Source organism: Salmo salar, chromosome 14 (genome assembly GCF_965601325.2).
Source record: "Salmo salar chromosome 14, fSalSal1, whole genome shotgun sequence".
Lineage (NCBI taxonomy): Eukaryota > Metazoa > Chordata > Actinopteri > Salmoniformes > Salmonidae > Salmo > Salmo salar.
The window spans coordinates 85,575,853-85,592,942 of record NC_138304.1 but is presented as its reverse complement, the minus strand read 5'-3'; the positions used below and the strand labels follow the sequence as shown (position 1 = coordinate 85,592,942).

Sequence of the window (17,090 nt, the reverse complement as noted above, 5' to 3'; positions counted from 1 at the left end):
ATGTACACCATAAAGGGTTTCTGAACCTCTCGCGAGCAGCTGTATGAAAATGATTGTGTGAGAGATGACACTTATTAAATCCCCTGAGGTTATTACCATCTAATCATAAAAATGTCCACGCAGGAGGCCCTACTAACATTTCAGTATGTAACCCTGATCAGCCGTGGTCATGAAACTACAGTAGTAAGAACTTCATGACAATGATATGTAGCGGGTCTGTTATGCACCACGGGAGAACCAAGAAATGAAGTGCGACACTACGGCTGTCTTTTAGGCTTTTATGTTGATCTGCAATAGTATTGTGAAAAGACAGGACAGGAACACATCAGTCTCCAATGCACCAGCTGACAAGTTGTTCTTTCTCTCTGTTTTCTCAGACTCACACAATCACACTCATACATAAAGCCATAATGTATAGTATAAAATAATAATCAGTCCTTAATACGAAGAATGTATAATCTTAATTCTTAGACCTTAGAGGGCCAAAACTACATCTCCCATAATGCAACACCATCACCAGTCGGCAGCTCAGCTAACCGTCTGCATCACAGAAAGGCATGCTAGCTAGCAACACTTTTAGCACTCTGTAAACTATATTAATAACGACAAAACTCTGAAAGTTACGTGTTTCAATAGTCTCACGCTCCCTTATAACAATATCTACAGCATTAACCTGTTTTATTTATTTCACTTTATGGACTTCTACAAAAGGAGTAATCTGCAACACATACCTTTCTTTCTCAGTGTTTTCTCGGACTGAGGAGAACTGGAGCTACGGGTAGTTCCAGGGTGTTAGTAGGTGACGTAAGCACCCAGATTAAATAAAATACATTTAATGAAACAAAACCCGAAGATGTTAACATCATTCAGCTACTGTAGCTGCCTACCTAACATCAACAGGCATCACCAGTAGCGCAACAATTAAAATTAGAGACCAAAAGTAAAGTTCCTGGCGATCATAGTGATCTAACAGCAGTTCAATTCTTTATGATGGCAGCCATGTTTGTCTGACAAGTAAATACTCCCTAATCCCAGAATGCCATTCACTATAAAACGCAAATAAACAAAGTCAAAGATGGCTGCGCCCATTGCCTGAAAAATATGAACTTAGTTTGGCCACTTTTCAGCATATTACAAATCTTCACTGTACTAGTTATAGTGTATACAAGAACTGGAGAACATGACTTGACAAGTCATTTACAGTTTTTGACAAATCACAAAGCAAATAAAATGTTATCACCTCACAGATCATCACTCCAAATAGAAGCCTACTGCCTAACCATACGCTAAAGTTTATCAGGGTTGTCAAGTTTGGATGAAACCACTATGATGGGGGATTTATCAATAAATAGGGGACAAGCACAGGAAAAGTTTATAAGTTAAATAAAAATAAAACCCCTGGAGGGGGGGGGGGGGGGGGGGGGGGTATGCGCTGGCAACCCTGAGGTACCATAGTTACAATCTGATGCCACGTTCAAACAACTGGGAACTCAGATAGACAACTTTGAACTCTGAAAAAAAATGACCTCCGACTGGGATTATTTTTTTTGAACGGTCATCCAACTCGGGCCTCTTTCTAGAGCTCCAACTTTCCGACCTGAAGATCACTGACATCATGATTTGCCCCCGAGGAGGTGCGGTATATAGCCAATATACCACGGCTAAGGGCTGTTCCTTAGTACGACGCAACACGGAGTGCCTGGACACAGCCCTTAGCCGTGGTACATTGGCCATTTATCACAAACCCCCGAGGTGCCTTATTGCTATTATTAACTGGTTACCAACATAATTAGAGCAGTAAAAATAAATGTATATGGTATATGGTCTGATATACCATGGCTGTCAGCCAGTCAGCATTCAGGGCTGAACCAACCAGTTTATAATAACCTAATATCCAACGTTTCGACAGTCATCAGGGTATAATGACAAACACTACGGGGCACTAGTTTAGTGTCTAAGGACACACACAGGTGTCTAATCATGGCCGGGTGTGACCTCATATCATTAGTTAATTCCCAGATATAAAAATAACATACAAAAAACATGAATGGATAGCATAGCGTAGATACAATTTGGCTACACACATTTACAATGAGTAGCAAAATCACAATGGCTTCAGATCAAAGTCTACATTGAGACCAAAGGGAGCAAGGGTCTTTAAATGAAAGATCCAGGCAGCCTCTCATTTTAATAATAAATTGTCGAGGTCACCCCATCTCCTACGGAGGGTGACATGTTCAATGCCGATATAACGTTGGGCGAAATTGAGTGGTTCACTTCCAAAAAGTGGGCCGCAACTGGGTAAATCAAGTTTTTGCACCTAATGGTGCTACGATGCTCCGTGATTTGTACTTTTAATTTGCGCTTTGATTTACCCATATACTTTTTACCACAAGGAGAAGTTACAAGATAAATAACTGCCTTAGTGGAGCACGTGATAACACCTTTGATAGGGATCTGTTTGAATGATCTACATTTTTAAGTGCCATTGCATTGGGAGCAGCCATTACACTTGTAGTTTCCATCCGGTAGAGGCGCAAATAGACGTGCAGGGATATTTTAGGCTGGTAAATCAGAGTTTACCAATTTATCAGAGATTTCTGCCCCGTGAGAATACGACCAAGTGAGAGTCCGAAAACACATTACCGATACTGTCATCGGATCTTAGAATGTGCCAATGTTTGTGAAAGATTCCCGTAATTTGTTCAGAACACTTTGAATAGCGGGTAGCTAGAATGCAAGAATGCTTCTTTTTGCGAGACTTGTCCTTGAAAGAGATCATGTCTCGATTAGTTTTGAATTTTCTCAATGGCAGTATTAATCTGACCATTTTTGTACCCCCCTCCTTGAATTTGCTTTGCGTCTCAGCCATATTTCTGTCGAAATCTGATTGTTTTTTGTACAATTCTTTTGATTCGACAGAATTGGCTATAGGGCAAACTGTTTTTCAACAAACTGTTACGATCAGTAGGTTTCCTGTAAAGATCAGTGTATAGAACATTATCCTCAAACAAAATCAGAAGATCAAGGAAACTGATTTGACGTGTGTCAGATTTCATAGTAAATCTCAGGTGCTCAGAACAAGAGTTAAGAAAAGCATGAAATGCCTGGAGCGGTTTTGCTTCACCCCTCAATAGAACAAAAATATCATCAATGTACCGTTTCCAAATAATGTTAGACAAAATTTTTGTTGTTGAGAGGATTGAAAATGGACTGTTTCTCCATGTAACCCACATACAAATGATCATAGTTAGGAGCCATGGGGATCCCATAGCAGTACCCTTCGTATGAATAAAGAAATCATTTACAAACATGAAATAGTTATGTGTGAGTACTATTTCAGCCAATGTTATAATGCAGGCACTGGAAGGTAATTAATTCATTAGGGTCACGTTGCAGAAGAAAATGTTCCATGGCTTCAATACCGCCCTCGTGTGGAATATTTGTGTATAACGACTCAACATCAAAAGTAACTAACAAAGTATTTTCAGGGAGAGGATCAAGAGATTCACTAATAGAGATACTGCTGGTGTCCTTTACAAAGGAGGGGAGCTGTTCTGCGAGTGGTCTAATAAAAAGTCAACAAAAGTCGATAAAAGGGGCCGTTACTGCGTCAATGCCCGCTACAATAGGGCGCCCTGCAGGTTTTGTAACATTCTTGTGTAATTTCAGCAAAGTATAGAAAGTGACACTTTTAGGGTGTTGAATAACCAAAAAGTTGTGTTTTTTTTGGTGATCTGACCAGAATTTAAATACCCATCTAGGACAGTAAAGATAGTGTTCTGAAATGAGGAAGTGGGGTCACTTCTGAGTTTCTTGTAAGAGGTGTTGTCAAGCAGTTGTCTATGACACTCCTTTAGATAAACTGTACTATCCATGAGTATAACTGACCCACCCTTATCAGCAGGACGGGTAAGGACTGATATATTGGATTGTAAATCAAGCAAATCTTGTTTTTCATTCTCTGTTAAATTATGGAAGGATGTGTACTCCTGTTTTGTTCTGAAGGAGATTACCAACATATTTTTCAACGAGTCTGCAATATGTCTCAATAGAGTGATTGCGATTAGCTGGAGGTACAAAATAACTCTTACTTCTAAAATGAGTCGGGGTATGTGCAGGTGAGCAACCTACATGTTCAGTTGAAATATCACGATTAGGGGAGCTGAAGTATTCCATTAAACAGATGTTCCAACAACAAACAAACACTCATAGCCAGTACCTCGCCTAAACAGGTGTGTGTTTCTTTCGCCTCCAGATTCATCTGTAAAAGAGCCCTTGGTCTCAGCATGACTCCCTGTCAAAATAAAGATTAAATATTTTTTTTTAAAGGAACTTGGTATTTTCACCAGTGTGGGAAGCACTCACACAGCCATCTGTCATGTGGATTCCATCTCCACATGTGACAGACCATTTAGTCATTGTGGGTAAATTGTGACTGAATGACTCATTGAGACTGACTGCAATGTTGGCTGCAATGTCAAACAAGCCCATACAGCCTTCTCCATGTGTAGGAGGTCTCTGATGATCCATTCAGGAGTAAAAGTTATCAGCTAAGTTCCTCATCCTCTTATTGACTCTGATGACCGGGTCTGGAGGGTCTGATAAGGTTTTGACTGGTTCTGTAGGACCCATTCTATGGCTCATAAGCCTACAGTCCACTTCGTCATGGGAATCTGAGGTGAGATCCTCTGGCTCAGACCTTGGCTCCGGTTCGAGGCAACGCTCGTCTTCTCTCAGCTGTGTGATCTTTGGGTGACTGTACTTGTAGTATATCACCTTAAGACCGAGCCCAACAATGTAGAATGAGATCATAATGCCAAGGATAACATAGGGATCTAGTGGCAGTTCAAAATATGGAGGGTTCTTCTTCATCTGCCACACCCAAACACCACAAAGCATACCAATATCCACTCCTATCCAGGTGTGGTAGAGGGTGCTCTGGCACCTGGTGTCCCCCTTTATAACATTGAACCAGCTGAAATACCAGATGAGTCCTATAGTGGCCCGGTAGAGCCATTCTCCACCGGCGCTGTCCATGAAGTCTGTCTTGAGTCGCCAGGCAAAGAAAAAGAGAACCATCCAGGAAGACAGGAAGTGGGCAGTGATAAAGCAGGGGAAGGCTGAGGCAAAGAGGGCGACTGCTGCCACACGTGGACCAATAAGGAGCAGGTTCCACAGGAAGTAGACCACAGAGGAGAACCAGCCCTGCTTGGCCTTGTCAGGGAGGAAGGAGCGCAGGGAACGGTGATACATGGTCACACTGACGGCGATGGCAGATGCTGAACCAAGTGCCTTCAAGACTGAGGGAGAGAGAACACCAACACAGGAAGTTAAATAACAGAGACTAATCAACTAACTGACAATGGATGAAATGATAAAAATGTATCATAATGTTTGGAGTCAACTCTTAGATTATGAGTAGGGTCAGGAGAAAACTCTGAAGCCTAGTTACAGGGCAATACCAGCCACAATGCGTCATACCTCTAGGACTGTGCCACATTTGGCACCCTATTCCCTATTTTATCCACTACTTTTGACGAGGGCACATAGGGCTCTGGTCAATGTTGTGTATGATATAGGGTGTCATTTGGGACACAGTCTCTGTCTATACATGTATGTACTTGTGATGGGCTCAACCTCTCCCCTCTGGACAATGATAGTGATCATGAGGACAAGCTGTGGGGTGCTCTCAGAGAAAGCCTCGATGAGGCGCAGCAGGCTCAGGTCATGGGTCAGATACACAGCATCGCCATCCATGTAACGCTTTCCACAGCAGAAGCCACATATCGAGATCCTCACCACACCAGCATATCTAGAATGACAGCCAAGCAGTATGTGTAACTTGAGACTTTAGATTTTATACACGACATTCACCATCTTAATTCTATAATACAAAGAAGTGTGGTTACAAAGGTGTTTCTGCCTTGAGTATGAGTGGGAAACTCTTTCAGAGAACTGACTACTCATTTACTTCAATGATGTACTACTCCATGAATGTAAAACTCTGACAATGTACTCTGGAATGTTTATGTATCATTTCAAACATAGTATTAGGCAATTGTATTTGCTGTACTTTTCCTGTCAGCCGGGACTATTCCTTTTAACTGCAACACAATCAGTGGAGCAGAAAGGGAAACAGAAAAGCAGGAGAATTCTTAAAGGAGCCTTGCTTGCCAGAATAACAAGGACTCTGAAAACAACCTTTTTAGATTATAAACACAGCCTGTGCTGTTTCCATTTCAACACCAAGTAAACACAGTTGAACTCCACCTGAGGTAGACTCCCATCTGGAAAAAATGGAGGATCTTGAGAGAGCAGAGGTTCTTCACAAGGCTCTCAGTCCTGGTCTCAGTCCCGTCCTTGTCATAGTGGTACCACAGCCAGCTGAAAGCCTGGACCAGGGCCGAGGAACCTAGGAGTAGGAACACCAGCAGTCCCATGAACACATAGTCCTCTTCCTGATAAAAAGACACCACCGCCCACGCGTCCAGTCCCACGTCCAGGAGAAAGAACACCAGACCACCGACTGTCAACAGGAAGTCAGATACTGGATACTTGAAAAGAGGGCTTCCCCTGTCCTCCTCCATGATGACTGAGTAAACCTCAATTCCACACGTTTGCGGTTGCTCTAGCATTTAACCACCAAATGGAAAAGAGAAGAAAAAGCCGCAGCCGCTACTTGTGACTCCTGCTCACTGAGTGACCCATCGACTGTGAAACTGAAGGTATGCAAACAGCAAAGTCCAGACAGTTTAAGTACACACACTTCCAAACAAATCACCACACCTCCAACATGTTTTGTGGAGGGAGAAGAGAAATATGTAAAGCACATTGACATACAACAGAGAGTATTTCAAGTTGTACACAACCTGAGCAGATGATAAAAGACAAGCAAAGTAACAAAGTTACTGAAGTCCCTATGGATTCTCATGTAACACAGTTAAAGTACAAAAGTTCCATACTTGCTACTACACTTCAATTGACATGTTTGAAGACCGAGACGTGTGAGCATTACTCATATGCCCACACACAGCCTGGTCTCATAGACTAGACGTAACAGATTTAGTTTACTAAGACACTCAAAATAGTATGAGATATTATATTTGGTATGGTTACATAAAAAAAGGCAAAATGTAACATTTTACTAAATTGAGTGTCTCAGATATATATACAGAATAATGCAAAATGCTCTGAGACCAGGTTGCCAAACAATATGAGATTATAGTATAACGGGCCCTAACGTCAGGTTCAGCAATTTACCCATCTAACATCAGCTCGCTTGTCCTGAGGTGGTGGAGGGGTGACAATATTTGAGGTGCGTCCTTAAAAAAATGGACACAAAATATGTATCATAAAGTTGTGGGTGAGTTTCCCATTTTCACTTGGTTAAATGGGCAGTGAATTCGCTGTACCAGACAGACTTTCTCTCTAGATATTATTTTGAAGACACCTGTAAGTAAACACGAGTCTTATTTAGTTGATAGTCATCTGTTTGTATTTTGCATGTCATGTTTTCCATGTACATTGTTATTGTATGAGTGTTTATTCTTTCGTGACTAATACATCTTATTAGTCGATTTGAGTAAATGCATTCCTCGTTTATAGAGTACTCTTTGATTGACTATACCTTCATAATTTAGTAGGTCTTTTGGTAAATGTTTGTAGAAAAAGCCCATGGAGTTGGTGGAATAGCCTTTAATTCATTGCCACTTACTCAGCTGGGCCAGGGGCGCTTTAATTAGGTCAGGTGGAAATGTCCGACAGATCTCCACTCCATAAAAGGAGGAAATCACCATCGCCTGATCGCGCTGCTTTCTCATCCTTCACTCTGTCAAATGCAGAAGTTCTGTGCGTCCATGAATCCACCGACTCTGTTACCTTTCATCTGAACTTTCATCTGAACTATCTGTTGCGATCGGGAGAGTGGGCGGAGCGCGGCTTGGAGCGCACGCTTCAAACATTTTGTGTAATGTGAATGGTCAATGGTAGGCCAATTATGCAATTGGTATGGTTAATATGTAATGAAATTACGTGTACACATGAAGACACTTGAAGGGGTGAAATAAGAAAGTCATTGTTTGTTGAACTGATCGACTCTGATCCAACTAATGGCGATTATAGATTGAATAACCGATCACTGTTTGTATTATTCTTTCATGATTTATGATAAATAGTTACGAGCCTAAATTACTCACCGATGATTCCTATTGACTTATTAATGAACTGGATTGTTGAATTCGCTAAATGATGTTAATAATGAATGATTGTTATGGTTAGATCTTTATGATGATGGATTTGATTGGATACACGTTATTCTGTTTCCTTTGTTATGCAGCACAGACTACTCAGTAAATATACCACTTTATGGTTAAAGGAATTCCTGCCTGTCTCATCCATTCCTCTGTCACCTGACCCGTGACCACCTGTTCACCCTCACTGTCAGTCATCCTACCTGTCCAGCTACCCACCCAGATTCCACGAATCTTTCAATGTTATTTACACTATAGGCTACACACAGCATTATGCATAGGCTCCAACTTTACATCTCTGGCTAGGATAGATTTGATCAATTAAAGAATGGACTGTGGTCACTATAAACAGTTCATACAGTGGCTTATGAAAGTATTCACCCCCTTGGCATTTTTCCTATTTTGTTGCCTTACAATCTGGAATGAAAATTGATTTTCAGAACTTGAGCGTGCATAACTATTCACCCCCCAAAGTCAATACTTTATAGAGCCACCTTTTTGCAGCCAACAAATTTTCTATAGGATTGAGGTCAGGGCTTTGTGATAGCCACTCCAATGCCTTGACTTTGTTGTCCTTAAGCCATTTTGCCACAACTTTGGAAGTATGCTTGGGGTCATTGTTCATTTGGAAGACCCATTTGTGACCAAGCTTTAACTTCCTGACTGATGTCTTGAAATGTTGCTTCAATATATCCGCATAATTTCCCTTCCTCATGAAGCCATCTATTTTGTGAAGTGCACCAGTCCCTCCTGCAGCAAAGCACCCCCACAACATGATGCTGCCACCCCCGTGCTTCACGGTTGGGATGGTGTTCTTTGGCTTGCAAGCCACACCCTTCTTCCTCCAAACATAACGATTGTCATTACAGCCAAACAGTTACATTTTTCTTTCTTCAGGCTAGAGGACATTTCTCCCAAAAGTACGATCTTTGTCCCCATATGGTGGTTTTGGAGCAGTGGCTTCTTCCTTGCTGAGCAGCCTTTCAGGTTATGTCAATATAGGACTTGTTTTACTGTGGATATAGATCATTTTGTACCTGTTTCCTCCAGCATCTTCACAAGGTCCTTTGCTGTTGTTCTGGGATTGATTTGTACTTCCCGCACCAAAGTACGTTCATCTCTAGGAGACAGAACGCATCTCCTTCCTGAGCGGTATGGCGGCTGCGTGGTCTCATGGTGTTTATACTTGCGTACTATTGTTTGTACAGATGTACGTGGTACCTTCAGGCGTTTGGAAATTGCTCCCAAGGATGAACCAGACTACAATTTATTTCGGAGGTCTTGGCTGATTTCTTTTGATTTTCCCATGATGTCAAGCAAAGAGGCACTGAGTTTGAAGGTAGGCCTTGAAATACATCCACAGGTACACCTCCAATTGACTCAAATGATGTCAATTAACCTATCAGAAGCTTCTAAAGCCATGACATCATTTTCTGGAATTGTCCAAGCTGTTTAAAGGCACAGTCAACTTAGTGTGTGTAAACTTCTGACCCACTGGAATTGTGATACAGTGAATTATAAGTGAAATAATCTGCCTGTAAACAATTGTTGGAAAAATTATTTGTGTCATGCACAAAGTAGATGTCCTAACCGACTTGCCAAAGCTATATTTTGTTAACAAGACATTTGTGGAGTGGTTGAAAAATGAGTTTTAATAACTCCAACATAAGTGTATGTAAACTTCCTACTTCAACTGTATATTATTTTATACTAACACAAATGCTAAGAGAAAGAAATGTTGTTTAACAAGTAATCTTTTTTATCTTAAAGATAGGGGTAAAAAATTATTGGCACCCCCGTTTTCAATACTATCCCTCCACTTGTGAGGAAAACGGCACTGAGCCTTTTTCTAAAATGTTTTATGAGATTGGAGAACAGCTTTAGAAGGATCTTAGACCATTCGTCCATACAGAATTTTTCCAGATTCTTGATATGCTTCATCTCCGCTTATGGACTGCCCTCTCCAATTCAAACCACACGTTTTCAATGGGGTTCAAGTCCAGGGACTGAGATGGCCATTGCAAAATGTTGATTCTTGTGGTCAATTATCCATTTCTTTGTGGATTTTGTTGTGTGTTTGGGGTTATTGTCTTGCTGGAAGATACACCATGTTTCAGCTTCCTGGCAGAGGCAGACAGGTTTTCGGCTCAAATGTCCTGGTACTGAATAAAGTTCAAGATGCCGTCAATCTTAACAAGGGCCCCAGGACCAGTGGAAGCAAAATAGCCCCTTAAATTTTACATGACATTTTAGTCATTCAGCAGACGCTCTTATCCAGAGCGACTTACAGTTAATGCATTCATCAAAGATCCACTATATTTTACAATAGGTATGAGGTACTTTTCTGCATGTGCATATTTTTTCACGCAGAAACCACCACTGGTGTGCGTGGCCAAATAGCTATATTTTCATGTCATCTGATCATAGCACCAGTTCCAATGCCGTTTATCAAACTCTAGGTGTTTACATTTGTTAGAAAAAGCTCTTTGGCCACACACACCAGTGGTGGGTTTTGCATCAAGTGAAACATTTGATCTCTTATTTAAGTCAGTTAAGAACATATTCTTATTGTCCATGACGGCCTAGGAACAGCGGGTTAACTGCCTTGCTCAGGGGCAGAATGACAGTTTTTTTACCTTGTCAGCTCGGGGATTTGATCTTGCAATCTTTCGGTTACTAGTCCAACACTCCAACCACTAGGCTACCTGCCACCCCATGCAGGAAATAACCCCATACCTACTGTAAAATATGGTGGTGGATCTTTGAGGTTATAGGGAAATTTTGCTTCCACTGGTCCTTGAGCTTTCGGACAAGTAAAAAAAATTGGCCTACTTGTCCGAAGGACTTGTGGCTAAAAAAGCTAATCTCAATTCCGGCTGAGTCAGTGTCTCTGTTACACTGACACCATGGTTGTGTCCCAAATGGCACCATATTTCCTATTTAGTGCACTACTTTTGATCAGGGCCCATAGACCCATAACTACTATGGGGCCTGGTAGTGCACTATATTGGGAATAGGCTGACATTTGAGCCCATATAAAAAAAAATATTTCATCTTTATTTAACCAGGTAGGCAAGTTGAGAACAAGTTCTCATTTACAATTGCGACCTGGCCAAGATAAAGCAAGCAGTTTGACACATACAACAACACAGAGTTACACATGGAGTAAAACAAACATACAGTCAATAATATAGTAGAAAAATAAGCCTATAAACAAAGTGAGCAAATGAGGTGCGATAAGGGAGGTAAAGGCAAAAAAGGCCATGGTGGCGAAGTAAATACAATATAGCAAGTAAAACACTGGAATGGTAGATTTGCAGTGCAAGAAAGTGCAAAGTAAAAATAGAAATAATGGGGTGCAATGGAGCTAAATAAATAAATACAGTAGGGGAAGAGGTAGTTGTTTGGGCTAAATTATAGATGGGCTATATACAGGTGCAGTAATCTGTGAGCTGCTCTGACAGCTGGTGCTTAAAGCTAGTGAGGGAGATAAGTGTTTCCAGTTTTAGAGATTTTTGTAGTTTGTTCCAGTCATTGGCAGCAGAAAACTGGAAGGAGAGGCGGCTGAAGGAGGAATTGGCTTTGGGGGTAACCAGAGAGATATGCCTGCTGGAGCGTGTGCTACAGGTGGGTGCTGCTATGGTGACCAGCGAGCTGAGATAAGGGGGAACTTTACCTAGCAGGGTCTTGTAGATGACCTGGAGCCAGTGGGTTTGGCGACGAGTATGAAGCGAGGGCCAGCCAACGAGAGCGTACAGGTCGCAGTGGTGGGTAGTATATGGGGCCTTGGTGACAAAACGGATGGCACTGTGATAGACTGCATCCAATTTATTGAGTAGGGTATTGGAGGCTATTTTGTAAATGACATCGCTGAAGTCGAGGATCGGTAGGATGGTCAGTTTTACGAGGGTATGTTTGGCAACATGAGTGAAGGATGCTTTGTTGCGAGATAGGAAGCCAATTCTAGATTTAACTTTGGATTGGAGATGTTTGCTGTGAGACTGGAAGGAGAGTTTACAGTTTAACCAGACACCTAGATATTTGTAGTTGTCCACATATTCTAAGTCAGAACCGTCCAGAGTAGTGATGCTGGACGGACGGGCAGGTGCAGGCAGCGATCGGTTAAAGAGCATGCATTTAGTTTGACTTGTATTTAAGAGCAGTTGGAGGCCACGGAAGGAGAGTTGTATGGCATTGAAGCTCGTCTGGAGGGTAGTTAACAGTGTCCAAAGAAGGGCCAGAAGTATAGAGAATGGTGTCGTCTGCGTAGAGGTGGATCAGAGACTCACTAGCAGCAAGAGCGACATCATTGATGTATACAGAGAAAAGAGTCGGCCCAAGAATTGAACCCTGTGGCACCCCCATAAAGACTGCCAGAGGCCCGGACAACAGGCCCTCCGATTTGACACACTGAACTCTATCAGAGAAGTAGTTGGTGAACCAGGCGAGGCAATCATTTGAGAAACCAAGGCTGTTGAGTCTGCCAATAAGAATGTGGTGATTGACAGAGTCGAAAGCCTTGGCCAGGTCAATGAATACGGCTGCACAGAATTGTTTCTTATCAATGGCGGTTAAGATATCGTTTAGGACCTTGAGCGTGGCTGAGGTGCACCCATGACCAGCTCTGAAACCAGATTGCATAGCGGAGAAGGTGCGGTGGGATTCGAAATGGTCGGTAATCTGTTTGTTGACTTGGCTTTCAAAGACTTTAGAGAGGCAGGGTAGGATATATATAGGTCTGTAGCAGTTTGGGTCAAGAGCGTCCCCCCCTTTGAAGAGGGGGATGACCGCAGCTGCTTTCCAATCTTTGGGAATCTCAGACGATATGAAAGAGAGGTTGAACAGGCTAGTAATAGGGGTTCCAACAATTTCGGCAGATAATTTTAGAAAGAAAGGGTCCAGATTGTCAAGCCTGGCTGATTTGTTGGGGTCCAGATTTTGCAGCTCTTTCAGAACATCAGCTGACTGGATTTGGGAGAAGGAGAAATGGGGAAGGCTTGGGCGAGTAGCTGTGGGGGGTGCAGTGCTGTTGACCGCGGTAGGGGTAGCCAGGTGGAAAGCATGGCCAGCCGTAGAAAAATGCTTATTGAAATTCTCAATTATAGTGGATTTATCGGTGGTGACAGAGTTTCCTATCCTCAGTGCAGTGGGCAGCTGGGAGGAGGTGTTCTTATTCTCCATGGACTTTACAGTGTCCAAGAACTTTTTTGAATTTGTATTGCAGGAAGCAAATTTCTGCTTCAGTAAGCTAGCCTTGGCTTTTCTAACTGCCTGTGTATATTGGTTTCTGACTTCCCTGAAAAGTTGCATATCACAGGGGCTGTTCGATGCTAATGCTGAACGCCACAGGATGTTTTTGTGTTGGTTAAGGGCAGTCAGGTCTGGAGAGAACCAAGGGCTATATCTGTTCCTGGTCTACATTTCTTGAATGGGGCATGCTTATTTAAGATGGTGAGGAAGGCATTTAAAAAAAATAATCAGGCATCCTCTACTGACGGGATGAGGTCAATATCCTTCCAGGATACCCGGGCCAGGTAGATTAAAAAGGCTTGCTCGCTGAAGTGTTTCAGGGAGCGTTTGAAAGTGATGAGTGGAGGTCGTTTGACCACTGACCCATTACGGATGCAGGCAATGATCACTGAGATCTTGGTTGAAAACAGCAGAGGTGTATTTAGAGGGCAAGTTGGTTAGGATGATATCTATGAGGGTGCCCGTGTTTACGGCTTTGGGGTGGTACCTGGTAGGTTCATTGATAATTTGAGTGAGATTGAGGGCATCAATCTTAGATTGTAGGATGGCTGGGGTGTTAAGCATGTCCCAATTTATGTCACCTAGCAGCACGAGCTCTGAAGATAGATGGGGGCAATCAGTTCACATATGGTGTCCAGAGCACAGCTGGGGGCAGAGGGTGGTCTATAGCAGGCGGCAATGGTGAGGGACTTGTTTTTAGAGAGGTGGATTTTTAAAAGTAGCAGTTCATATTGTTTGGGTACAGACATGGATAGCCTGCAGAGTTCTGTCCTACTATCTCTGCAGTAGATTGCAACACCGCCCCCTTTGGCCATTCTATCTTGTCTGAAAATGTTGTAGTTAGGGATGGAGATTTCAGAGATTTTGGTGGTCTTCCTAAGCCAGGATTAAGACACGGCTAGGACATCCGGGTTGGCAGAGTGTGCTAAAGCAGTGAATAAAACAAACTTAGGGAGGAGGCTTCTAATGTTAACATGCATGAAACCAAGGCTCTACCGGTTACAGAAGTCATCAAAAGAGAGCGCCTGGGGAATAGGAGTGGAGCTAGGCACTGCAGGGCCTGGATTCACCTCTACATCACCAGAGGAACAGAGGAGGAGTAGGATAAGGGTACGGATAAAAGCTATGAGAATTGGTCGTCTATGACGTCCGGAACAGAGAGTAAAAGGAGCAGGTTTCTGTGGGCGATAAAATAGCTTCAAGGTATAATGTACAGACAAAGGTCTGGTTGGATGTGAATTCCGTGGAGGTAAACCTAGGCATTGAGTGATGATGAGAGAGATATTGTCTCTAGAAACATCATTGAAACCAGGTGATGTCATCGCATGTGTGGGTGGTGGAACTGAAAGGTTGGATAAGGTATAATGAGCAGGGCTAGAGGCTCTACAGTGAAATAAGCCAATAAACACTAACCAGAACAGCAATGGACAAGGCATATTGACATTAAAGAGAGGCATGCTTAGCCAAGTGATCAAAAGGGTCCAGTGAGTAGTGAGGTTGGTTGCGGTCACGGCGATTCAGACAGCTATTCGGGCCATGGGTAGCAAGTTGGCAGAGGATGGTCTGTTATTAGCCACCTCGTGCGTTTCAGTCGGTAGATTAGTGGGGTTCCATGTGGTAGAGGGGACCAATCCAATTGGCAAAATAGGTATAGTTATAGTGGCCCAAGAAAATTGGGCGATAGACCTATTCAGATAGCAGCCGATAAGACAGCTAACGATTAGCTGGCCGCAGATGGGCGTTCAGGTTACGTCGCGATGGAGGGGCCAGTTGGATAACTCACTCGGGCAGATAACATCGGTAGTCCAGTCGTGAAGGCCCGATGGGGCTCCGCATCGGCAGTAAAACGGGTCCGGATAGATGATTGTAGCCCATGAGTGGCTGATGGAACTCTTCAGCTGGCTAGCTCCGGAATAATTGATGTTAGCTCCGGGACCGACGTTAGCCAATAGTCACTCGGTTATCAGCTAGCTAGCTGCAAGATCGAGGTGTAAATGTCCAGAGCTTGCGGTAGAAATCCGGGGATATGGAGAGAAAATGGGTCCGTTATGCTCTGGTCAGAGTCGCGTTGTACAAAACTGGCGATTGCTTTTCGAGTTAAGGGATAGCTGATGACCGCCAATCGTGGTTAGCTGAATTCTAACATTAGCTAGTGAGCTGGCTAACTTCTGGCTAACTTCTGTTGTGGATTTCAGATTTGAGGTAAATAATATTTAAAAAAGGTTTTTAATTGATGAGGCGGGTTGCAGGAGAGTGTTTTGAAGTTGAATTTTTTGAAAGAATATATATAACATATGCGAAGAAAATATGTACAAAAAATATATATATATACACACACAAACACGGGACACGACAAGATGAGGACAAAGGACGTCTGACTGCTATGCCATCTTGGAAAAAAAGATGACTGGAACAGAGCAGTCTGCAGCATCCAGAACAGCATCACTCCAGGGCTGAACTGACTGTGGACCTTTCAACATCAGCATGTCAGGAAAACACAGCAGACGTTTTGTCTTTTCATAACAAAGATAAACATTAATACAAATGTGGTCTCTAATTTGTCTAAATAGGCTTGCTGATTATAGCTGGTTTATCTCTTTACTAGGCTACAACTACAATCAGGTTTTTATGATCAACATACTGTACAGTATCACAATGAAGTTTGCTCTGAGTATAAAAAGGCTAGAAAAATACAGCAACTTTCAGTATAAACATATAATGTGAAAAATGTAAAACCTTTTGGATTGACTTTGGTCTGATGCACATATTTACATCTGTTTTGTCACAGCGGTCGATGAAAGGGGACCAAGGCGCAGCGTGTAGAGTGCTCATTCTTACTTTAATTTAAGAGAGCACTTAAACAAAAGAACAACACGACAGCTGACAGTTCCGTAAGGTACTCAGACAAAACGGAAAACAACTACCCACAAACCCCAAAGGAAAACAGGCTGCCTAAGTATGGCTTCCAGTCAGAGACAACGAAAGACACCTGCCTCTGACTGGAAACCATACCCGGCCAAATGTGGAAAAACAACACATAGAAATAGAAAACTAGAACACTCCCACATAGAAACAGAAAACCCAAAACCCCACACAAAACAACCCCCTGCCACGCCCTGACCATTTTACTATGGCAAATGACTGCTTTACCTGGTCAGGACATGACATGTTTACACATTCATGTCCTCATTTTGTACATTACTTATATTCTATATTTACATTTTGCACATAACTTACACATATTCCATATTAACATTATGTACATTACTTGGCTGTTTACCTAGACTAGAACAACCATAATATTGTAATAAATTACACTTAACTTGATAGTTATCTAGAATGAGAAGTTCTTCACAATGTGGGAAACTGGTGGAGGAATATACTGTATAATACCTAAAGAATTCCATGTAGGAAAATACAAATGAAAACTGGAGGGAAAGGGTAGACCACTAGTTGGAATGACATCCCTGAATGTAATGAATCTACCCCATGTTTCTGGTCCCCACTAGTCTCTCAGTGTTCCTGGTAGTTGTTGCATGACTCCCTGGTCCTCCTCCTGTTTAACCAGACAGCAGCCAGGAGGACCGC

General features: G+C 42.5%; 1 protein-coding gene across 1 annotated transcript; it reads right to left on the bottom strand.

Moving 5' to 3' along the window:
* Positions 1–264: 264 nt before the first annotated feature.
* On the bottom strand, positions 265–6,959 carry LOC106570352 (XK-related protein 8). Its single transcript, XM_014142563.3, has 3 exons — positions 6,274–6,959; positions 5,625–5,815; positions 265–5,303 (listed from the first exon to the last, which is right to left on the bottom strand). The coding sequence occupies exons 1-3, from the start codon at positions 6,636–6,638 to the stop codon at positions 4,534–4,536; spliced, it is 1,326 nt and encodes a 441-aa protein (XP_013998038.1). The 5' UTR covers positions 6,639–6,959; the 3' UTR covers positions 265–4,533.
* Positions 6,960–17,090: the final 10,131 nt, after the last annotated feature.

Coding starts and splice junctions, on each gene's coding strand:
- LOC106570352 (XM_014142563.3), bottom strand. CDS start 6,638: ATGCTAGAGCAACCGCAAACGTGTGGAATTGAGGTTTACTCAGTCATC. Junction 5,816..6,273: donor CAGATGGGAGTCTACCTCAG/GTGGAGTTCAAC, acceptor CTGTCATTCTAG/ATATGCTGGTGTGGTGAGGA. Junction 5,304..5,624: donor AGAGGTTGAGCCCATCACAA/GTACATACATGT, acceptor TCTCTCCCTCAG/TCTTGAAGGCACTTGGTTCA.